Here is a 25,712-nt window from a genome sequence, read left to right on the forward strand (position 1 = left end):
AATCGTTGCAACCCGCAGCAATTGAAACGAACGCACATTACGCCGAAACGTGTAATTTTGTTTTGAAAATTGCTAACGCGTCGCCGTGTCTCGACCACAGTTTTTGGCCCAAGGGTCTTCCACTTCGGCATACCAACTACAATCTCGAAGAAGTTCACACAGTACAAACAGCTCACATAAATTTACATCACAAAGACAACTAATTTGTGTTTCAATTTTTTGCGAAATGAAATTTTATTTGCGTACTTGGTGCTGTTGGTGTATCGTCGTGGCCGAAATATCGACATAGCGGAGGATGCGCGTCGGATCCTGCGGTTTATGGCACGTCGTTATCCGCCCCCGGATCCGGGCACGAATCCTGCAAACTAATGCGATTAAATCGGGGCGCTCGCCGTCGAAACCCGAAACGATTTTAACCTATTTTCGATATCTCTTTAGTTCACCCAATCTCGCGATGGTTGGGCTATCCGATTTTTCTCTAATTCTTTGCTGTTATTTCTCCTCACGGATAAATGAAAACAAATAAAATAAGAGCTTTCGAAAGCTCAAGATAAACAATTTGCACTCTGATCCTTACCTATCCGCGTCTAGACAGGAAAACTAATTTTTTTCTTGTGCCGAGACATTCGATAGATTTCGAAAGCAGGTCCCACAAAGGATTTTCGAGTTTTTATCTGTCAAAAAATAAAAGGATTGTGTTGTCTCTTCCTCTCGAGTTGAGATTGTTGTGACAGCTCGAGGCATTGGCAGCGACGCCAAAAAGGAAATCCATCTAATCAACGACAACAACGTAATTCAAGACCTCGAGACACTCGGTTTAATCGTCGCGTTTCGAACGCAACTCACCTCACCATCCAAAGGCGTGGAGTTAGATTACCTTTTCGGTCCGCGGTCATCGATATGGATACACACCTTTTTTCATCCAACACGACACGGCCGAACGCAAACCAATATAACCGAACACGACCAAAAGCAAAGCAAAAAGAAAAAGATCTATGAGCCCGAATCGTGCTCTGTGATCCATGATCCATGAGTAAAACGCATTTATATTGTTCGACGCGTATGTGAATCTTGGCATGTGGTCGAGGTATTGAAATTTAATATCTGGCCGAGCTGGTCGTATGCACGGGCGATTTGTTTTGACAGCGCGGGCACAGCCTGCCATGCGTTTCCGGTGCGACGCCATTGTGACGGCTCGTTCGTTGGTCCTGAATACATTCAATACTTTCCGCTGTGCGGGGGGAATGGGCAATTCTTCGATTTTTGGACAGGTAAAATGCGAAGAAAGGAAAAGCACGAAATCAGGAAGAAGGCGGAGGAACTTCAGACCGTACGCAAACGCAAACAAACATTCGCACAAAGAAAATGTCACTTGTCACTTGTCAACTCCATTTAGATATCAAGACTTAAAAAATATTTAAAACTTGTTCCCATGATGTAATTTTTTCTCTCCTGATATATTTGATCGATTGTCGATTTGTATCAAAGCAAACGGTAGCATAGCAGCCAGAATTCAGTTAGCTACCGTTTAATTTATCGTCGGTTTGTTGGGAGGAGCATTCGACACAAAAACTTGGTCTTGTATCGAATTGCAGACCTGCTATCTACTATAGAACATTGAAAAAAAGCAAAACTAGCACACAAACACTTGTTTCCTCTTGTTTCTCATTCCTTCTGGTGTGTATCAAGAATTTGTAACGAACACTTGTTTATTACTCAAGTATTAAATTTCAACCAGCCACAAAAAGAAGCTATGTTGTAATCTTTAGTTTAAATTGTCATCACATTTCTATGAAACCTTAGAAAATTCTCAAAGCTTGTAATTTGGTTAATTAGACTTAAAATTTGTTTTTGGTCGTTTTTTTTTCTTCTTCTTGCATTGATTTCCTTTTCCAGTTGATTTAGAGTTTTGAATTTCTTGGGTTTCGTTTGAATATGGAAATTTTCCAATTAGTTCCCGAATGCTCGGGCATCAGATCTCGAATTAGTGCTCGTTTGTGTTGGTGGTGTTCGAATTCGGAGAATTTCCATAAGCGCGCGCGTTCACTTCTAGGTTTTCTGACTGGCTGGCGTTCTGCCGCTCTCGGATCAATGGAATCCAATAAAGAAAAATGACTTTCAACCGCTCGGAAGCTTCCAAATTTTTTCCTACTATTTTTCTTGCTATAAGTACACCAATTTCAAGATGAAAGATGCTAGGATTCCACAAACAGAACAAAATTCCGAACATTTAAATTCTTGTCAGATTTGTAAGAATTCACTAACTAAACTAATTCGGTTCACATCATTACTTTATTATACTTCTTAGAATAATTTGTTATCTCGATACACTTGATAACCAATTCCTTTGTGCTCTTGTTAGTCTTTATTTGCGTCTAAATTAAATAAACGTTATCGCATTCCTGATAGCTGCTACATACTCGTATTGTGAGTAAACGTAATCGAATACGAATACGTCGTGCACATTGTAGACATGACTCCCGTTTCAGAAATTCAATCCGAGTGTGAAAAGTGTGACTGTAATTTTGAGAAACAGAAGTCGCCGGATGAAATTCGAATTAATTATTCTTGCTCTGTTGAATTCCTTGATACAACCAAAGCTGTCATTGGTATGATGACCAAAAGAGTTTCGTTTCGTTGTTGACGGATACAAATATAAAAACGTGTCGACGAATTATGCAAATGAAAGAACGGCGACGAACGATTTCATATTTTGTCACGTTCCAAGCGATTATGTATGCTTCTTCGAGTTTGCCTACAAGTCAAGATTGAGAATTGTGTTCCAGTAGTCCTCTTCGAAAGGCTATATTTATACATTCACGTTCATGGTTGAGTGGTTCATTTCGCTTGAAATCGGAATGATTTATGCGAACGGTTTTGGTGTGTTTGATGTGTTTGCTTCGAGGTTTTTATTGACCGCCATAAAATATATCTAGCATGTCGGCAATTTTGTGAGTCGAAAGGCGCCAAATAAAAGTCGTGGTCTAGTTGTGTCCGAAAACTCGTCTTAAATGTCAATGACTAATCCGGTAATAGTGTTTTACTAAATTACCATTCGAGTGTTGGACAAACAAAAGTTCACAAGTCGCTTAATCGATGTCGAAATGAGATTTTTGTAGGGCGCGTGAAAAAATAAATTTGTTTGTTGATTGAATTTTCCTTCCACGAATGATGGCGATTGTTGGCGTGTTAGCATGTTATCGTGTTGCATTGTGAAAATTAACGAGAATCGAAGAGAAAAACGATTTTCCATTGGAATTCATCCTTTAACAGGCATGAAATGAGATGTTTTTTTTTATTGTCGTTTGTGTACATGCTTCTGAAGGATTTTCTCTTGTGTTCGGTGCTTTTTTACTCTTTATGGGTCAGTATAGAAGCTGCATAACGAACCGAAAAATCCAGAGAACTGTTTCGACCTGCAGTCCACAGCCCAGAGTATGAAATGGAAAAAATCAATATCTTTATTTTTCTAGCGGATTGAGGAGCGTGGAGTTAATCTTGAAACACTCTGTAGATGGTAATATCGTAGGAATGAACGCTTTGGATGGCTTTGGACTTATAAGGCGCTTTTTATGCGCCCGCCGCTCTCGAAAAGAGTCACGGATTAGCGTTTTATATCGATATGGGCAATTGATTTGCATACAATTTGAAATTGGTTTTGGTACTTTTCTACTTTGTTACACATGCGTCGACTTTGTTCAGTTGCTTTTTTTAAGCTTCGGCCGCGTCTAGCCTCGTCTTGAAAACGACTTTTTATCCGCGTCTTAATAGGGGCTCTCATCATATTGTAACTTTAATAAGTTTACTTGTAAAGAGGACTTAATTTTCCACATTCTTTTGTGCTCCAACTCGACGTTCAACTCGAAACTTATACTCGCTTTAAGTCCGCGGGCAAAAATGTTTAAAATTTCATGCGAAGAAATTCATCATGCCAACCGTGAAAATGTTTTCGACTTTTTTGCATTTTCTCATTAAACGCTCCTCGCTTTTTTCATCCTTCTTGTTGTTTTATTTTTATTCTGTTGCTTCCGTGTACAAAACGCATGATTTTAATCATCTTGTTCGTCCGAATTCTTCATCTATTCGGTGGCGTTAATTTAATTACGACGCTAATGAGGCGTTACATAATGAACGCCTTTCGTCCGCGTGAGCGTCGAGTGTTTTCCGGAGGATTTTATGATCCACAATAACGGAACGCGCGGAACGAACGAACGTGACGACGTTAAATGCAACGAAATAAACGCGTTCGTGGCGTTTGGTGTTTTAACAAACTTTTTCATCACATCACACAACTTCTTAGAAATACTTAGTTAAAGTACTCGCGGTACAAGTTCACTACGTTTATCTGATAAAACATGAAACATGAAAAATATGTGTATTTAGCTCATTTCTTGTAAACTTAATGTTTATTTTTTTTTGGTGGGAATTTCGGCCCGAATCCTAATTCTAATCTGGCGCGTAATTAAAATTCCAACTTTTGAGTTCGTAGTTGTCAAGTTGTCAAGTTCATTAATAAATTAATTTATTAACAAGAGCGAGTGCTTCAACTCGTAAATTTCGTCCAATTTTGCTCCAATTTTCAGATCTCGTCCGAGTGCGCCCGCCATAGATTGTGCAAACGTTGCAATATTTTAACTCGCCGCGCACAAGAGTAATGAAAGGACCGAGATTTGCTTTCTCCGAAAAAGATTTCCTCACACAACTTGGCCGAGCCTTTCCTACTTCATCCCGTACTTGAGATTTTCTTGCATTTCATTCCGTTTCTTCCGGGTCGTATCTTACTCGTGGCCATTATCAGTTCTCTCAGTTTTCTGCTGTTCTCAGTGTTTGCCGCTTAAACGTCGTCTATTTTCACCTCTGCTTTTCCGCGTCTTGTTAAACTGCGCATATTTTACGTTTTTACCCCTTTTTCCTTCGTTTGCCCTACTTTGAATATTATCACTCGCCGAACCGACAGAAACGGCTAGTGTAGTAATTCCCTCTGAGTTATTGAAATTGCACGCCCTATTAACGCCATTCTACGTTGCACATCCAACGAAGAATTTTAATATTTTCGAGAATTTTGTATTTCTCGTGTGTCTAGTCATCACTTCACCATTTTTAGACGCTGGATAGGTGAACAAGTTGGTAATTAATCGACAATCAAGTAATTGACGTGTCCTAAAAAGTATTAAAGCGATTGATCGGTGGATAGTTGATGTTTGGACGTTTCTGCGCCCAAAAAAGGAGAAATCTGTTGGCATGTTGGTGCTTTGTATTGAGCCGAACATGAGATGCTTGTTTGGATTATCACCTTCTAAAATTGTTCAATTGCGCATTACGTGAGCCGCTTTTCACGAAAACAACCAGCCTCGTTAGGAAACACACTTTAAACGCAGCGATTTACACTTCTTTTACTTTGGCGCGGGCGAGAGCGCGAGATCTTCGACCAGATGTTGCGCGACTTTCTCTTCTTTGCCATCTACGGTCTTATTGATTATTACCAATAATACGCGCACGACGCACCGAGTGCCGGCTAATGCTAAACACCGTCGACGTTTTATTTGACTGCTAAATCGACGACGTGCAATGCCTTTTTCGATATAGAAAATGCAAGCGATTGAATTGCTCGAACGCATTCTCACACTACACACGATCGCGCTAAACAAGCGAACTATTATTGCGTAATAAAAGCCTTTTAACGCGCGCGTTTTGTGTGGTTACACTTTGCACAATCCGCTCGGTTACGAGCGCATTATGTAATGCGCATAGAAGTGAGCAAAAAGGCCAAAGCAACACCTTCTCGTTGACTGTGCGAAAAATGGCAATTTATCGCCATTATAAAAATCGTATTTCATGTCCGCGCTGGTCATTTTGCTGAAATTTACGAGACAAACAGATGTCTTATTAACCTCTCGGAAATCGTCCTGTTTTACGATCGACATCAATTTTTTTTCGCCTGCATTTTACAGGCCCAGACCATAATCATAGTTTTCAGGTCGTAAATTAACTTTATTTGACCACGCAGACAGTTTATTAATCTTCGTTTAGCAAAAAATAATTACGACCAAACCTCAAATCAATATGACAGGTGAGGGGGCGGAAAATTTAAACATCACCTTTCGTGTGTAGTTGCAGAATTAATAATAATAACATTTTAGAAACTTTCATCACGCAAAGTTGTATTTCACGTGAATCTCAATTATGAGAATTTCCGCCTTGCGAATGATGGAGCATGCGAAGTTTTCAATTACGGTGTAAACTGGAGCAAACTTTTATTTCGCGTGTTATAATGTCTTAATATTAATTTATGTTTTATTTGTGTCTGTTTGCAGAAATAATGTTGGAATAGTGTGAAGCGTCTTGCCAGTCGTGTGAATCGAAAGCAAAAGTTAAGATGGCGTCGCTAGTGCTATCAGTGTTGTGCGCGTGCGCGTTGCTTTGCGGCTGCGTGCAGGGGGCGCGCTGGTCACACTCGGCCATGCTGTCGCCCGATTACCGCCTGCTGTGGTCGCTCGGCCCCAGCCCGCAGGACATCACGTTCGAGCTGCAGGTGCGCACGCTCGGCTATGTCGGCTTTGGTTTCTCCAAGGACGGCCGCATGGCCGGCGCCGACATGATCATCGGATGGGTTGACCAAGGACAAGTCTATTTCCAAGTAAGTCTTACTCGCCATTAGTCGCATCCTATGAATTTTGAATTCCGAATTTGTATTCTGCATGCGTTCACATATGCGCATTTTGATTACCATTCATTATGAAAACAACGAAATAATCAGAAGAATCATGAAGGTCTTCATGGGCCTTGCGAAGGTTTTTTTCATGTCCAAAGACAAAGGATATAAAGATGCCAACATGCCAACGAGGAGACGAAGAGGAACAAAAAGCCGCGTTGTTTTTATCTTCGAATGTGTCATCCGTAAAGATGAAATAGTATTATGGAACTTGTTATGTTAATGCGCGGAGCGTATTAGCATACCTCTTGTTGCTTTATAAACCATCATAAAACATTAAAACAAGCGGCGGAACGCGTGCATATTGTATGCTCGTATGCGTTCCAACCGCAGCATCATTGTTTCTTCCTTCTCCTCTGCTTCTTTAGAGCAGAAGAATCAATTCGCTCGAGCAACCGGTCCACCAGAGTTCAAATCCAATCTCCAACTTTAACTCTTCGGTTGCGTCGCAGAGGAACCAAAGCAATGACGACAATTCCAATGCCCGCATGGTAAACGTATACCCAACGCTCGGTTTGTTTGTGTTCAGCCGAGGCAGCAACGAAGCATTAAAGCTATAAGGCATAAAACTAGTGTTTATAGTAATTTATGTGATATTCCGGGGAGATAATCGCGTCAACTTTTTGCTCCTCTTGCTTTGGGTCTCTCATTCTTATTTTTATAAGTTTCTTACGTTCGTATTGTTCGGTATTAAAATGTTTGGACCTGTGCCTGGGACCCGTGGAGGTGTTGCTGTGTGAAATAACTTTTCGACGCAGCCGAAACTTTCGTGGCACAATAAGACAACGGACAAACATTCTGCTTGGAGATTGGGACTTGGAAACGACTGGTGTCTCCGCATCTCAGCGTAATTTCCCAGCAGAATAAAGCACTTTGTGTTGCTTCACCTGGATAGAAACATGATTTTGCATAGGTCACCTGAGGCCCGCGAAAATCCAAAATCTAAGAATACTTTATAAAATTGCACAAGCTCACAGAACCTGTTCGTATGTTTGGCATTGTTTGCTTTGAACTTCTGAAGGGACTGGATACTTGATACTTGATTAATCACATTTTAACAAGCCGACAAGACAAATAATCCCCTGGCTTGCATGATCAGTTGCAAGAGGTTCGGCTTACTGGTGTGCCTTTCTTCGATGCATGCGTTGTTTGATTTGCCTCACCTCGGCGCATTTATTGCGTTCATTGTGCGTTCGTCATGCAACGCATGCGAACCCGGCGAACAAAAACCCCCAGCATGACGGCGCGTTGCATTGCGCGAGCCCCGACACATCTACATACATTGCGCGTCCCGGCCGTCCGTAATAACACGCTCAATTCTTTATTACGCCACGACGTATTTTATGGCCGCCGTATGCTAATGCGAGGCATTTAGATCGGAATCTTGTCGCTGCTACTTTGTGGCGGCTGGCGGCTTCTCCTCTCAACGCAAGAAGCCTCCACGAACAACAAAACGCTTTCCGAGTTTTCAACCGTTGGTCATTTTCTTGCTAAACACCTTCAACTAGTTGTGTGTCCGCAGAAAATTGCTATTCAAGCAAAGGCGTTCAATTGGATTCAAATTGCTTCATTTTTCCTGCACGTGGATGGAAAACTGTCGTTTTCTGCAACTTCCTGCAATCTGTTGATTTCGCCTTGTTTGTGAGATCTTGTAGCTCGTTTTTCTCGTGGGATCACTCATCATCCATACAATAAAACGCTCGATTGCTTCGGCTTTGTTTGCTCACATTGTAACCAAGATTGAATATTCCACCATAATCTTTTTTCGCTCGTTGCTTCGTTGTTGTTCTTTTTCTATATACATAGAGATAATACCCGGCATCGAACGGGGTATATAATCGACCGATTATGTGTATTATCGAAACGACCACCGCGTTGGGAACCCGAGAGCTCTTGCTAAGCATGGAATACAAACCTTCGATGAAATTCCTGCCCTCAGCGAGCTCGTATTAGCGGGTGTTTATGTCCGCCGTGGAGGAAAACAAAGGCGCTGAACGACTCCGAAGAAATGGCACCGAGGAATCCGAATCGGTACAGATGTAAATCAGTAATTACGCGCCTCTTCCACTCGCGTTCACCATTCTTTCGGCGGACGCAAATGCAATGCTTCGAATTCTTTGCTTGGTCGCAACGCACGACGAGCCAAATTGATTTTTTCCTCAGACGTGCGCGAAGGAATGAGGCGGCGGTGCACACGAGAGGAAAGTCGCCGACAGACGAAGCGGCGGAATTATGCCGCGCGTTTTTATCTTTAATCGTGCGGGGCGAAGAATGAAAGAATGAAGATGAAGACGACCCGGCGAACGATTGCAAACTGGCACAACGCACAAATCTCCCAACAACCTCAAGCAAACGGGCTTCAATATAAATATAAAACACAGCGATAATCATCAGACTACTGGAAATTCATGCCCAAAACCAATTGATTTCAAGATGCCGCGAGTTGAATTCAAACATCTGTATCTTGCAATTGAACTTGATGGTACACCCTGTGGGAGAAATATTTCGTAATGATTTTCTTGCGCTGTTCGCGGTTTCTTGCTCTTCGCCTGCAGTTGCCGACTGCTTATTTTTATTATTATTGCGTTTAATTAATCCGGACGCGCTTGGCATCGCTGCGCAAGGAGGTAGCCGTGCAAGCAGTAGCTTTGTCTCTGCGTCCGAGGTTCTTTAATTACTCGCCCGTTGGAAGCCTCGAGCATTCGGCGTTCCGCGTCGAGCAACAACTCGAAAGCTCGAGTTCCACTTGCGATTCGCAATTCGAAAGCAGCCGTGCCAGCCGATGGAAAAATGAGAAACGCTCGATCGGGAATCATTACCGTAATTGTTGGAAATAGTTTCGGTCGGCGTCTTCTTCATGGCTGCATTCTTTTGTTGCGTTGTTGACTCTTTGAACATTGAAGCACTTGTGTGCTTTCAGGTTGATTGGTTTCCATCCTTCAGGATGCCACCAATTGAACGATCAATTTTGATCTATTGCGAGTGTAACGATTCAAATCCATTTCAGTATCTCCTACGCATAGAGAAGATTAAAAACGTCCAGTTAGAGAGACAAGCAATGGGAAATGGGAAAATCCTTTTTTAATGAGCGCTTTTCCTGCGGTGGAACATTTGCAGAACACGGGTGCTTGTCGAGAAGGTCTTCGTTCATTATGCGGGTTTAACGTTTATCCCAACCCGCGTAAAACCCCAACAAAACCCAACTCATTACTACCTACGTGTGCCCAAAAGGGGCATGAAAGCACTGAACAAGCTAAAATTTTTATCGGCTCTAGTGGTTTCCAATACCAGCTCTTCTACCTGAATACCATCGGTATGCACTGAATATTCACGAATCCAAATCTTGTGTTTGAAAGTCCAATGAGTATTCATGTGGCGAGGACGTAATAATGAAATTAGCCGAGCCGAAGCAATCCCAAAGATCGTAAGCGCACATTTCTGTTGGCTCCAGCTTCAAACCACTGCAGTGGTGTTGTTGTTGGTGTAGTCATTGCAGACGGTAGGATTGGTAATTTCGGGCTCAAGGTAAATTGCGCGTAATAACGATTTCGGTGGTCTTTTATTTCGCCGATGTTACTTCGGCTCCTTCCACATAATAACACAGGACTGTGTGCAATTCTGCAATTGCAAATGAAGGAATCGATTTCGTGTCATTGTCAGCATGGAGGATTTTTCACCTTCTCCCAGCGGACGCCGTCGGCGGTAATTAATTTCAGTGCAATTTCCACCCGACTTTTCCTACCTTATTACGCCGCAATGAACGTGCGAACCAAACGGAAATTGCTCGTGCCCAGATGCGTGTTCGATATCCACGGCATGGTAATCGCCACAAATTTATATTTATGGCCGACTGCCTGCCATATTATATACACATAATCTAATTTATCGTTGAGCCAGAAATAGAAAAGAACTTTCCCATAGGAATCCAATCGGAATTCCAATCAAGCTCTGACGCAGAGAAAGAAAACAAAAAATATAACGTAAACGAATTAATTGTGCAAGCGCGAAGAGTGTCCACGCTGTCGCTGAAACAGTGAAACACCATGAACTCTGGGATCTCTTCGCTTCAGGAGTGATTTACGATTTTAAATTTCCATTTATTTCGTCGCCGTGGAGCCCTGGGAGCCTCAAAAAGGCGAATAATATATTGGCTCGTTTATAATACAATAAAACTCAGGGCTTGGCATGCAACACGGCAACAGCGCAAAAACGACGATACCAATGCGCCACATCTTCAGACTGCATAATGAATAATGCAAAACGCGTTGATTTTTTTCACTTTTTAGTACAAGTATCACATACACATCACCCAACTGGGCATTACATTCATAACTTGTGGATTTATATTAATATTACTCGAACGTCCACAAGTACATCAAAGTAAAATCGAAATTAAAAATAAAAGCCATCGTAAAAAGCCAGTGTGCGTCCGAAAGGAAGAGGAAACCGACTAAAAGCCGGCGGGAACCCAGCATTCACATATAGATTTTTTTATGTACAAAACGGATGGAGTGGATGCGCACCAAGAAGAGAGGACTGCACGCTGGGAGATTGCGCGGCTCGTATTTAGTGAAAAATAATAACGTGCATCGCGTATGAATTATGAACTCTTTGTTGCGTCTCCGCGCGCGCCGTGGACGTAATGTGTGCCGCGCCATATTTCATTCAGATTTGAAAAATGTATCGCGTTCATTTTGTTTCTTTTTCGTTTCTATTTTGCATGAAATATTCCATTCTATTGATTAATTCCAGTCTTTAAGCTTCCTCTGCAGTTTTGTTTGTAGGGTCATAAGTTCCTCTGATTAGATGCGTCTATGTCAGCATTCTCTCAGCCTCAAGAACTTATTGTAAACTGGGTCATAATTCTCGATCATTAATTCGCTTATTCGAATTCATGAAAATTTCCGTTGAGAGGCTCCTTAGCCATTCCATCTTATTCTCATACGCTGCCATTTTAAGAAGGGTTTATCACGAGTTAGGCTCGGTGTAAAATGAGGGCGAATGCATTTTTCATGCGATTCAAACCGCCAACCCATGCGGCTTTTACGAGCGCCTTCGCCAAAGTTATGACTGCATTTAATAGTTGATTTTGGTATGCAGATCTGCAGTCTAGGAGAGTCTGGCTATCGCGCGAAGACAATTTCGCCCCGGCATCGGAGTGGAGTAAGAATGAATGATGGATATAGGTAACGAGCGCCCGACGGTAAACGATCCACAGATCACATACTCGTTACCGAAGTGCGCGCACAGCGCACGGAGTCGATGATGACTACGAGAGAGAGGAGGTTTTATATACCTCGAAGGTTTTCGGCTGAGAGGAGAAGGCTTAACGAGTGATTCATCGCCTCGGGCGCTACCGAGTTACCACGTTCCTCGCCTTCTTCCTCCTCCTGGCAGGAGGACGCATTCGTTTTTCGGCATCGTTTTTGGTTTTCGTTCCGCTTGCCATCCACATGTGCGGCTTCGTCCAAAAACCTGGACCCTACGACTTCAATTTCTAGATTGCTTCGTTACTTCTCCAGTTTCAGCTAGGGCAATCTCTTGCATCTCTTGGCGTTTTATGAATCGAATGCAATCCAATAATTTTGCGCGGGGCATATAAAGATTTTACTATATTTCACAACTCCCTAAGCAGGAATCGCCTCCAGTGCTACTTGCTAGCCAGAGTCGGAGACTCCTTCACATAAACTACCGAAACGTCAGGTTAATTGATCCCATTTACGTTCGAATTTCATTTCTTTTTAGCCATACTTTTTCCTCACCGAGAGCGCAGCGGAATATGGCGCGGCTCTCGGCTTGGTGCGTTCGTTGTGAGCGCGGCGCGCGCGTCTCGAGGCTGATTTATGAGGACTATTAGATTGTCGGCTCTTGGGAAAAACTCCGCCGCACCGTCGTGTACCACATAAAAAACTTTGTTCAATTCTGCCGATGGTCCATCGGTCCGCGCGCGTTACATAACGCAATTTCAGGCCGAACAAACGAAGAAAATAAGAAGTCGAGAAAAGTTCAATGGCATCTTGCGTCTGCCCGAAAAAATCCATTATTATGCGTTACGTCAGTTATAATTGGCCTCAAATTCACCTCAAAACTCCATGCCATGTTCCATTTTTGCATGCCTCACTTCTAAGTGCCATTATTGGTCCTTTTAACCCCGAGGATGGAAAATAAAGAAAATGGAAAAACAAGACGCCGACGTCGCGTTGCGGCGAACTCGTTGCATTATTAATGTCGTCGTCGTCGAGCGTACAGTTTCCAGCTTCGGTCGTGGGTCCTCGAATGAGCTCAGTTCGAAATTCCTTCGGGCGATCCGTGAACGAATTCTGCACGTCTGCCGTCGACGAAAAGCGTGTTGAAAATAAGCTCCCAACTTTTTAAAAAGTGGATACGCGCCCGGTTTCTCTCTTGAAGAAAATAACTTGATATCCAAATTCTCTCCGGCGAGTCGCGGTCGAATTGTGGGAGTTGCATCGATTTTCTGTTTTGTATCGGAAGCTAAACGCGATCCTCTGTGCGCTCAGACTCTCTCGGAAACCACGCAATAATAAACTGGTAGAACTTTCTTCTTATTGCCATTTACTTTCTTATATTTCTCGGCGGTTTCTTATTTCGGCGGAGTTGTTAAGGCGCTTCAAAACAGGTTGAAAACACGGCCTGAGTGCTTTCGAGTGCAGCCGGAAAATTTGCAAGCGCGCGGACGAAACTTGCAACTCTCCAGTGCTCTCAGAAAAACATCGCAGGAAATGTACAACTTTTATTCTTCCTTCAAACTCGATATCTTTTGAGTAAAGTCTGGTAATAATCTATTGAGGATGTTTGTATAGAAATTGTAAACAAAATGTTGTGAACAACAACCGACATCAAAACAAATAATTAAAACTTTAAAACTAATCTTCCACAAATATAATTTTATGAGTGAGTCAAGTTCAGAGTTTAAAATACGAACAGATCAATAAACTCCTGTCCCGTCTGTCTGTCTCGAGAGTGCTACTGCCCATTTCTTGTTGTGCTTTTTGTCCACTCAAGATTATTAATACCCGAGCGAGAGAAGACCAAGACCTCGTTAATATGACATACGCAGACGAGAAACACCGCTAATTGTGGAACCGCCGGCGGTAGCCCCCTGTTTTCAGTTTTGTTTTTTATATTTCGACTTTTTGGTTGGTTGCGTCCAACGACGAGCGCGCTGATGTATGGCGCATTAGTATAACGAAAAGGCGTTCCGGGCATTCCCATCGTTCAACCACTTAACCATTCTTCACAACAGTTGAGCTCCAACCAAATTTTAGATATCAGCATATTTCCCCCCTCGCTAACAAAAGTCAAGTCCAGCGTTTAATGTAAATTAACTGGCCGTGGCATCTAATCGTGGCTTCTAATCGATGAGCGGAAATATGCGGTCGTGCATCGTTTTACAAGCGAACGGAATTCCTGTTCGGATCCGAATCCAAGCCACGACGATGAAGCGGTATGCTCGTGTGAAGTTGTACTCGCATTAATCATCCGACGAGTTTTTTTCTCTCAAACATTTGCCTAAAGACTTGCACAGCGAAAGCCTTTAAGGAGGCAGGCACCCAATGAGTAGATTCCAAGATTATTCCATCTGATACCAGCAAAGGGTTTATAGCTGGAAGAATGTAAGCGATGAACAAAGCGAGTCTTGTCTTGGATTCTGTTGAAGCATTAATAAACCGGTGAATAATTTATGTAATTTACGTAAAGTTGACGGTGGTCCTCCCGGTGTTTTCCTTTGATACTCCTCGCGCAGTGTTTACACAAAGCGTCGCCTTAATAGTTGTCTCCTGCGTTGCGAATTTCTATCTTCTGGCGATATTCGCGAGCGATACACGAACGCGGGTAATTAAGACGTATAAGCCGAACGTCGAACATGTCCGTACCCATATTAATTACACCTTATATGGGCGAACGACGAACGACCACATCGCAGGTCTACAGAACGCCTTGTTGTTTCTTACCTCGGGTCGGATTAGCCGTTCGATTTTACTTGGTTTACTTACTTTACTTACAAGCACATGTAGGAGGCGAGGGCAATTGTTAATGTTTATGGACAATCCAATTACCATAGTCGTTGAGCTGGAGAGCTAAATGCTCGCCGACGTTGGGCTTGCATTAACGTGAAAAACGGCGTGTTCGGCGCATGCGTATCGCGCTGCGATCATCTCGTAAGTGGACTTAACGTGTGCGGTCCGCCAACGGCCTCAAACCCTATGAACAAGCGCGTGGGCGTTCGGCAACATTACCAACCGGCAGGTACCGTTTAATGTCTCCAGATTAAAGACGCTTAAACATTTACTCGACTTTTTTACGACTTTTATTGCCAGGTCAGAAATTTCATCCAAAAACTTTTTCCACCTAGCGAGGAGTTGAAAACTCGCAGTCGGCGAAAAAAATACAGGAATGTGGACGATTTAAATAGGAAACCAATAAAAATGCGTTTCCTGCTCGTTCGTGGCAGGACATTAGCAAATTCGTATTCCAAATTCGAAGGTAAATTCCAAATCGAAGTTAAATCGTTAACGCGCGGTGATTTCGTGCACTGATAAGCCGGTTTTATTGGCCTGGCCAAGGTAAAGCGGCGAGGCGCTTTCGTAATTTATATTATTGCCCCTCAACGACTCGCCAACTTCTTTTTCTAATCCACGAACATCCACGAAACCCTTTTCTTCCAAAGCGCGCGGCTGTAAGGGTTTTTAAGTCTTTTAGATCTTTACTGCTTCCTGGTGGTGTTCAAACGCGCGCTATTAGAATTGTCGCTTAGACCTTAATACCCCGTATTGGTCTACCAGACCTGCGTCTTGATAGCGTTTTCTCTTCGTGTGTGGCGCTCGCTGTGTCCGTGCGCTAAAATCTGATAAGACTTTTACGGCTGAATAAATGAGTGTTTCCCGAAACGGTGGGCGCTCGTCGTCGTCGTCCAAGCGAAATAATCAATTATACTCGAAACTTCTGCCGGGGCGCGCGCGGCAGGCTCGGGAGGGTGCACGCCGCACGTCGAGTGTTTTCTCAAATTGGAGCCACTTTACACCTGGATTAAATAGGCAGGCGCGCCGCGGAGGCCTCTCGCTGTTCGCTCGTTAATGCGCTTCCACTCGACGGCGAGCCGAGTATTTCCGTCACGCTTCGAATCGCCATCGCCATTCCATTCGTTACATGCGCCTGCCTTCGTCGTGGGTCGGTCGGTCGGGTTAAATTGGTGCCTCCTTATCGATCTGGCGTTAATTTAATATTTAAGGGTGTTGGCTGCCACTAGTGCGCACACAGCAACGCGAAGGAAGTAACGTTTTTCGACAGATAATTAATGAAATTTGGTGATATTTACTCCTGTGCTACTACGAAACGTTTCTTTTTCTCAACCGGACGAGATTTCGTCGAGATTAAGCAGAAATTAAAGGGTAAACTTTTCTCGGCTTTTAATTGGGCCTCGTTTCTTTCACTTCTTTAACAGCCGTCGCGAATCGGGCTTTTAATAAACGTGAAACGAACGTGGCGAATTTAAATTAGCGTGCAGCGGCCATTTCAGCCGACCGTCAACTCCGCATAAAGCAAAAAGCAAACAAATTAAATTCCGAGATGGAAAGCCAAGCGTGCCCTATAGTTCCAACGACTGCAATATGATCACCGGCGAGTGTCGGCTGTATGCTTGTGCACTTGTTAGGCTGGCGATGTGTGGTCCTCGGGTTGCGGCCTCTTAACTCAGCCGCGACTGCGCGACTACTGAATTTATGTACATAATATTTATACTGGACGAGCGTCGGGCTCGAGCGTGTGCACGACATCGAATGGAAATGTGTAAGCGGTAGCAAATCGCCGTCGTGCCCGTCGTCGCCGTCATCGTCGTCGATGCCTGCCCACATCGAGCTTTATTTCATTATCCTGCTTCCTTTCGGGCTTTAATTGGCTATTTTATGAGGCCGTGATTACACAATACACGCGCGGCATAAACCCCGGTAATAGAGCGATAAATTAACTTATCATAAAAACAAGTTCAGACCTAGACTACAGCTAGACCATAGAGTTTATGATGAAACTCTTTAACTGGCAACGCGCCCCGTTGCATTTTCTGCGGTGCACGTCCATAAATGATTCGATAATGACGAAAAATGATGCGCAATTCTTTGTGCGCACGAATGCCTTGAAACGTGACCGCTACACGTCGAACCATGCCAGGCAATGAAGGAATGTCAGCGCGTCTGCGCCCTGAAGATCATTCCGAAGATGACATTCTCTCGACGGATTATTTATTGCCGTTAGGGGCCGCAGTCGGCTTGCGATTTTGTAATTATCGAGCTTGTCGGCGATGCGTCCAGCCATTCTTCGGCCATTCCTTCGTCCCCTTCGATCGCGGATTCGTTTTTGCGACGGACGAATGTCGCGAATCTCGCGTTATTCTTTTGTATCTAGGAATGCCCGTCAGACATTGAGTGTTCGGTGAGGTCGTGGAATGCACCGCCGGAATGTCATTCGGTTATCTTCTTTGTTCGCTAGGCGTTTGTTTTTTTTTCTGCTCATGCTCGTTTTTCTAAAGTGTGTCGATGCAATTTGTCCGACGTTGCAATGTCGTAATTAAATCTTCCTTCGAATTCGCCGAGAGATAAAAGAAGAAGCGACGCAGCACGACGCCTCCGAGGCGAAGGTTTAGCCTTTATCCTTTATCAGCGGCGTCATCGTATCGGCTTGAAGGACGACTCGAGGGCAGGGCGGGCTCCCGGGAAAGCCTGAGTTACCGCCGCCAAGATGCGGTTTTCCGTGTCGTCTTGATAAAGTTGGTTATTTCAGCGTCGAGCGCACCTTTTTGTGCCCCACTGGCACGGAATTAGATCGGCGAATCCACGGTAATTCCATTTACTTTGTTCCGCGCTGCTTTCTGGGACTAAGCTTTGTTGTTCGAAATTCGTCTTATTGCGTTTGAAAAATGCCTTCCGAGAAAAACAACTCCTTGGTTCCATTTCATTTGGTTCCAGAAGCAAATGCAAAATGCGCACATATGTTCGATATAAATTTCGTTTTTCGATGTGGACCAAGCTGAGGATGAGGATTTAGAGGTAGTTACTACCAGTTGGCACACTTAAGCTGTCGCCCTTTATTATCCCGCGCATCCCTCGAAAAGTGCCATAAACCGCGTTTTCGGGCGACCGCGTTGCTCCGGTCCCCGAAAACCGGGCTTCGTCTGGCTCACGCCTCCACGAACTTAATGAGGAAGCGCTTAAGCTAAAGCGCACCGCGCGTAGCACATGTGCGAGCAAAGGGATATGTTTGTTTCCCAAACACGCTACATATGTAACGAGGACCTCTGCGGACCTTCCACAACAGACGCAAGTTTATCCAGCCAACTTTGCCGAAAGTGTTAACCTGAGCGTCATAACAATATGAATACATTACACTCGGAGATCATAAAGTTTCCGACGGTTTGCAGGCGCCCCACATTCTGCATTCGCATTTCTAACCACCTACAACACTTTCCAGCAGTTTTGTTGTTTTGATGTTTGTCGTGTTGCGAAACTAACTAGTATCTTTGTTGTTGCAGGATCGACACGTCAAAGGTTCGTCTGGTAATCAAATCGATCGAGAACCAGAGGTGGATCCCAGCCAGGACTATCAACTTCTCCTGGGCTACGAGAACAGCACGCATACAGTGCTGAGGTTCCGTCGACGGTTGGATACGTGCGACAATCACGATATCGCCATCACTGTAAGTCAAACCAGAATGAAAACTGGCTTTCTTTAAAGCCTCTCGTTGGCACTAAACGCAGTCTATCTATAGATCGCGCGCGGTAATAATAATGCCATTATCGTCGTTAGTCGGTGCTCGCACGCGAGATACGAGCACCGCCGATCGGATATCGTAAAAGGTGCGTCACTCAAATGCGCGCGCCCGCTAATGGCTTGCAAATTCATCATCGTGACTCGTCGATTCGCGAGGTGCTGGGCTGTAGAGACACATGTTTTCGAAACGACTTTGAGTCTTCAGGCTCTTATCTTGAAGGATAATGCCTTCAACCCGGCACTTGTGGTTGTCTGGTGAATTTTTGAAGGCAAAACGTCGAAAACGTTTAAAAAAGCTATCCGAACGCGAGGAACATCATGCATCATGCTGGTGCTTAACGCGCCGAAATGAGAGACGCGTATCGAAAAACGTTGACAGTTTAATGGCACGTTTTTAATGGTGCGTTTAGTTGCGAAAACATATGGCCGACTGAAATCCCTTCGTCAAATACGTCTCGCCGGGCTAATTCCTTCGAAAACGAAACGGTGAGACGACGAAACGCAAACCATAAGGGTTGCCCTCGGCCCAATTACTTATGTTCGGTTTCCGACGTGGGATTATCGCCTTGCCGTTTTGCACACCGCTTCGCATCCTCACTTCTCCGTCGGTCCACATGGCGACCGAGCTTGGCAACCGCCCAGCGGCGAGAGAAAACTGCATCAGATTTTGTTCCCAGCTCTCGTGTGCGGTAAGCCCTCACATCCTTGGCGTGGCTGTTACCGGTTAAATATTTAAGGTGTTTTTCGTACCTTTGTGATCCTTGCCCACATATAAAGGACAGATAACGTGGCGTTGGCGGCGAGGCCAAATCGAAAATGTTTGTGTCAACAGAAAAGAAATCCTCTCTCTTGCCGCAAAACGCTGCCATCGAAAGATTCGACACATTTGTCATAGAACGCGGCAGTAAAACGTGTAAATTCCGAACGCATCCGCACCCGCCCCTGCAGTCGGCACGCGGGGGGGCAGTGCTGGCGCACTGTGCGAAAACGTGCTCTGCTTATTTATCGAACAAACAGAATTTATCTCCGCGAGCGCTTTCACGTCGCGTACGCCTGCACGCTCGGGCGGAATCGTCGATTAAATCTACTCGCTGGAAATAAGAAATTTCCAGCAACGGAAAGCAGTTAGTTTGCTTCCATTTTGCGCCGCCCCGACAGTCGGCTGAACGCGCGTGTTCCTTCAATTGGGGCAACTTTCGCAACTAATAGCGTTTACACCGCGCGTTTCTGCTGCGCCTAGCACAACCAGAAGAGGCGGAAAGAAGCTTTGAAGTCGTCGCCCCCGAAAATTATCGGTCCCCAGTTCCGGGTTTGTATTTGATCAAGCCGGGGACTTGGGGAGCGGTGTACGGCACCTCGCTTATCGGTCGCCGCCGCGATAATGGTTCATTTGCGCCGCCGCCTTGGTAAAAGCCGTCGCAAAGTTGCGTGAATAATTAAGAGATGACACCGAAACTCCTCCGAGTGCGGTCTCATAAATAACGACGACGGCGGCGCCGCCACCGCCGATACTCGCGACGCAGCTGCCGCTTATGTAAATATCGGACGGCGGCGGCGCCGTTTAAAGTAATAAGCTTGCTCCATTTGAGCGCAACTGCGGCCCGCAGACCATGCTCGCATTTAAAAGTTAAAGCACGCCGAAGTAATCTGATTTGGCGTCGGACGCGGTAAAAGGACACCGCACAATCCATTGTCTCGTCGCACTCTATCGGGCGAGCAAAAACAACGCGCGCCACCCTTTTTTCCGCCTTGCCGAATTCGCGACACCGCTGTCGCGTTGCGGCGTCGTGCTATGAATTTAAACTCGCTTAACAACAACGGGTTTTACGTATCATACCTGTCTGGTGTGAAAACTGTCCGTCAACGAGACACCTCTCGCACCTCATCACATCTTTTTACCTCCAGACATTTTTTTCATATTGGTTTTGTTTTTGTGTTGCAGAATGATACGATGCGGATTGTCTGGGCCTTCCACACTAAGGAACCTGTCGGCGGAGCGGTTGGGCCGGGGTCTTTACCTCAGCACGACGTCGAGTCACGCGGTACGCAATCGTTGTATCTGGTGCAACGTGCTGATCAAGATGCTCCCGGCCCGGAGGAGACCGCCCGTATCTGGGAGCTGCGCAATCCGAGCGTGGAACCTCCCACTCCGGGAGATACGCTCTACTGGTGTCGCGTTTTCCGCCTTCCAACATTGACCCGTAAACATCACCTCATCAGAGTAAGTTTAATCACTGCTTAAAATTAGATCTTTGCTCTATTCCGCAATGTTTTCTGTGCTTCAACAGTATGAACCTCTGCAAGGTGTAGTATCAGGTGCTGGTTGGGGTCTGCAACACCTTGTTCTCTATGAGTGCCAGGATAATCCACAAGTTCAAGCTCTCGCTGAAACCACGGGTCGTCAATGTTACAAACCCGGTTCTCAACCGCTTGGTTGTCATACGGTAGTTGCTAGCTGGGCGCGTGGTTCGGAAGGTTTCAGTTTTCCCCCGGAGGCTGGATATCCTTTGGAACCTGTTGGTTCGCGTTACTATCTTCTGGAAACTCACTACGCCGCGCCTACAGACGGATCAATCGGTTCTTTAGACGGTACCGGACTTCGTTTATTCTACACCCCAGAATTGCGTCGCCATGACGCCGGTGTTATTTCCATTGGAATGGATCCTAACTGGCGGCACATTATTCCCCCGGGTCAGCAGCGCGTCGTCTCGTCGGGTCACTGCGTGAGCGAATGCACGCGACAGGCCTTCCAGCCGGCGGGGATCAACATGTTCGCTGTGGTCATGAAAACGCATCGCATCGGACGGCAAGTGTCCTTGAGGCACATCCGCGGCAACGTCGAGCAGGCTCCCATCGCTGCGGACGATAACCTGGACGCCGACTATCAAGAATACAGACGATTAGGAACGCCGGCGAAAATCCTACCGGGTGATCATCTTATCGCCGAGTGCACGTACAACAGCTCCAGTCGGGCGGCCATCACGCTCGGTGGGCTCACCAGTCGGGAGGAAACGTGCCTCGTTATGGGGCTGTACTACCCCAAACAAAAAGAACTCACGAGTTGTCACAGTCTCCCTAGTTTACCTACTGTGTTGCATTCGTTGGGGATCCAAGAGCTTACACCGTAAGTATTAATATTTTTTATACCCTTGGAAAATTAAATTTATTTTATGTGTGTGTGTTTTGTGTTAACAGGGGTTCGAACCCAGTTAGAATTGCGGCTCCACCAGAACTTGCTGGGATGACCCTGGAGTCTCGTTTAGTGTCCTACGATTGGGACAATCAGTTCCATAGCTTTCAAGATGCCACAATGAAAGGGTCCTTCAAACCATTGTGTTGGACAGCATACAGTACTCTTCTACCTGTAAGTTATAAATCTCAAAAATTAAAAACTAATAAAACTAATATTTTGTATAATTTTGTGTTCTATAGGGTACGGACACTCTTGATTCACATTATCCCAACATCACACGTCCATTCATCAAACCCGGTGTAGACCAGTGCAACTATCGACGATACAGCACCGAAGGATGGCCAGGTGGCACACCAATTCTTGAGTTGGACAACAATCACATCGAGGGTGCCGCCCGCAGCAAGGTTTCACGCAGCAGCAGCCCCGCATCAGCCGAAGAATCGCTTGGTCTCAGCCGGTTCAACTCAGCGACGGCGTCCGCAAGCCCTGCAGCCTCCACACATATCCACCTGAGCATCGCGCTCGTCACACTTCTTCTTCTGCGATTTTACCATCATTGAATAAATATGTGCTCGCGCGAACAGTCACAGTGCGTGTTAACATAGTGAAAGAATAAAGTCGCTAAGAAGATATCAGACTGACTATAAACTAGAATGCGAATCGAATCGAGTCAAAGTGTTGTTAAGTTAATTGTTGGAACGTGTGGGGCCCTTGCTGTGAAGATAATCAAGAAACTAGGAAGAATGATTTCGACCGATCAACAGTGTACAGTGTAAAATATTTAATGAACGATTGGACGGGAAACTCTTGTAAAGAGCTTTCAACGTTTAAGCAGAAATGTGCAAACAGTGATACGATTTTTACTGCAAACTCTGATGGAGATTAATTTATCATTGATTGAGAAGATTAAAGATGGAATGCAGCGGTGTGTATAGAAATGTAATTTAATAAACGTGACGGCCAATCTTCGAAATGCGAGTTTTGGAATTTGTGCCGTCATGCTAGTCCGTTTCGGCGGCCCGAACGCAACTCGGGACTACATCGGAGACTGCCCGTTGACGTAATAACCACGATACTATAAATTAGACGAGAAATGATTACAGAAACAAAGAAACTAAACGTAATAGAACCAATAAACGCCATTTTTCGCGCCGCCGTCTGGAGCTGTGATGCCAGTAGATTTATAAGGCACTTATTAACTAAAATTTAGTAAAACTATAAACTGAAGGACTTCGAAGAATGAAGACAAATGAAACTATTGTAAATTAACTTATTCTATTGTCACCTTATCGATATTTTCCGCAGTGTATATTGACATTTGTTCATGTTTTTCGTTGTTTTCCACCCCGTGCGCGATTGTTTAAATGTTAAAAACCGGTTTTACTGTTGTGTAATTAAGTACGTATTTAACGATATGTAGATGGAACCCTTTGGAAACGCATTAAAAAAAATACCACGCTGACAAAAACAAACATCGTTACCTATTAAATCTAAATTAAAGCGAAGCTTCAACGTTTTTCCGAAGCTATTTTGTAAGGTTGTAATATCATTATAAACGAAAATGTATGAAACAAAACGCGAAATAAAACCCTCCCCTTTGGATAAAATAAAAGATGTGTGTAATTTGTAAATTATACAACAACGCGGACATGAATTTCACATTAACCGAGCTGTGGCGCATTGGCGTGGCGGGAGTAGGAAAAAAACGCAGCGAAATGAACGCGCGCGTGGAAAACGTAGAGCAATACGAGCCGGAGTAAAAATGAAATGTGAATTTCATGTTCGTCGCGCCGCATTGTATAATAATGTAAAATCGCTCTCCCCCCATTTGTGTATAAAGTATTTATAGGTCTCGAGACTGGTGCTATATAAGTTTAAATAATTCATTTCCCTTTCGTGTACAATTCGAAGCGTTTTTCCGCGCCGCGGTGGCCGGGCTTTGCTTTCATTTATTCAAAAACCACCGTTCGAAATCACTGTTGGCCTCGCGTTTGTTACGTCTCTATAATTGCTCCCGCGTTTCTATTAAAGCCCCCTCACAACTCTATTTCTATAATATTTCTGCGATTCTCACTGAATTTCCGTGTTGTTTGAATGACTACTATGTATAATGATGCAATTATTTATTTAACTAATTGTTAGCTGAAAAAACCAAGGGAGAATGCAACTCACACTTATACACACGCCACATACACTAACAAGAGAGAAGAATAAGGGTTGGATACGAAAGAAAAACTAAATTAAACGAAACGTATTGAATGAAATGTGCAACACGAAACAAAGAACTATTAAATGAGTATATATAAAATTGAATATAAAATCTTGTACAGTGTAGATATCTCTTGTGTAATATATTTTATAAAATAAATATCGGTAAACATCTAGACAACATTTAAATTTTGTGTTTTATTTAAATTTTACTTACAGTTTGAAATGGAGCGGCTTGTTTCGTGAAGCGACGTGTCGCAACTGAATTGACGGTTGCAAATTGTGCGCGCATGCGCTCAACGGTTTCTTTTGAGCGCGAAATTCAAAAATTTTAAAAATAAAATGTAAAATTAACGAAATAATGTGTTTTATTCAAATAAAACACAAGTAAAATTTACAATTTAAAAATAAAATGTAAAATTAACGAAATCATGATTTTTCCTGCTGACATAAGTTTAATTCATGATAAATCCCTTTGATTTTGCCTTTTTTTAATCCCTCGCTCCCCCATCGTAGAAAACATCTGCGAGTTAAGCAAAATGCAGCACGCTACGTGTTTTCGCCTCGGGGCCCTGTCTCCTGGAAGCTCGGCTGGTTAATGGCAGCGATAACAAGCGCACCGAAGACAAAACACGTAATGTACGCGCCCGCGCGAATAAAGATCGAGGCGGCGCGATAGACGCGCGAATGTAGATTAGCTTATCTCGCATCTGGTGGCGCGCTACCACACACGAATTTAATCAAGCCGCGCGGCGAAGACGGAATCGTGCGCCGTAGAGTTTTGCGAAGGCGGGTGGCAGGAGAGGGCACGAGCAAAGCGCGCGTCTTCTGGCCTTCTGGGTCGTTCGAATTGGATGCGTGAGACCGAGATAAGGTGGCTTACAAGCAAACAGAAACATGGAAGCTCAACGGTTTGCGCCAGGCATGTCTCGGAATGAATGTAAGAAACTACGAAAAGCTTGTTGGGAGCTTGTGTCTTCTCCCCGGCTGGTGCGCCACGGCGATTGAAGTAACGAAGTAACGACACAACACGGTAAGGCACAAATACGGGCGCGTAACGAGCGGAAGAAAAATAAGAAGGTGTGAGGATGAGGATACATACGTGTAGTTACTGTAACGAATACAAAGAATTCACAAGACGAGAAGAAAAAAACGAAATAAAAGTTTGCGCAAGCAACGAGAGAAATAAATTGGTGACTGCTTCCACTGTTTTTCAGCGCAGATAACTGGCTGATTTTTTTGGGGGCTGAGAGTAAGATTTTTCACTTTGTTCTAGAAACGTCAACAAGAAATATATGATATTTTTCAGATGGTTAAAAATTGATGCAACATTTCTAGACGCAGGGGTGACTTGTGTTTGTTTTGTGATTTGACATTTTGTTGCATGTCTGATTTGGTGATGTCCAAAGCAATTTCACTTCATATTTAATTCTCAAGTAGATAATAACTGCGCAAACTGAAGACAAACTACTCAGACGGTAACATGAAACATGAAAAGTGTATTTCCTTTGTGTGTTTAAACATGAGCAAGAATTAAATTCTTGAACAAGTATCAAATCCGATAAAGGCTTTTCATACAGATTTTATAAAATGGAGGGTAAACATGAACGACATTTACATCTACCCCTCTAAATCTTGTATTCCTTTTTTTACTGTTTAGTTGATGAGGATGACACGGGAAAATGAGGAGTTGAGGCGAAACAAGAGAATTTGATGTGCGCCCAAACCAAGCGTCATCATTTCAAAGAGGGAGACTTGGCTCTGAATTTAAGCCGTAGGGGAAGAAATTGCAATTCGGCAAATTTCGAAAAGTGCAGT

The 25,712-nt window shown here is 44.1% G+C and overlaps 1 protein-coding gene across 3 annotated transcripts in view; it reads left to right on the forward strand.

The window, feature by feature from the left end:
- olf413 (DBH like monooxygenase olf413) overlaps window positions 1–24,083 on the forward strand; it is an 81,775-nt gene extending 57,692 nt beyond the window's left edge. For all 3 annotated transcript variants that reach the window (XM_065307768.1, XM_065307769.1, XM_065307767.1), the window contains 6 exons: window positions 6,315–6,637; window positions 18,255–18,419; window positions 20,436–20,714; window positions 20,782–21,617; window positions 21,689–21,857; window positions 21,926–24,083. In XM_065307768.1, the coding sequence (XP_065163840.1) occupies window positions 6,377–6,637; window positions 18,255–18,419; window positions 20,436–20,714; window positions 20,782–21,617; window positions 21,689–21,857; window positions 21,926–22,246 (2,031 nt within the window). In that variant the 5' untranslated portion in view covers window positions 6,315–6,376 and the 3' untranslated portion in view covers window positions 22,247–24,083. The remainder of the gene's footprint in view (window positions 1–6,314; window positions 6,638–18,254; window positions 18,420–20,435; window positions 20,715–20,781; window positions 21,618–21,688; window positions 21,858–21,925) is intronic.
- Window positions 24,084–25,712: the final 1,629 nt, after the last annotated feature.

The sequence above is a fragment of the Atheta coriaria genome, unplaced genomic scaffold, assembly GCF_025399875.1.
Source record: "Atheta coriaria isolate IRGN ID8LTWV9N9 unplaced genomic scaffold, Caltech_Dcor_3.1 hic_scaffold_7_pilon, whole genome shotgun sequence".
Lineage (NCBI taxonomy): Eukaryota > Metazoa > Arthropoda > Insecta > Coleoptera > Staphylinidae > Dalotia > Dalotia coriaria.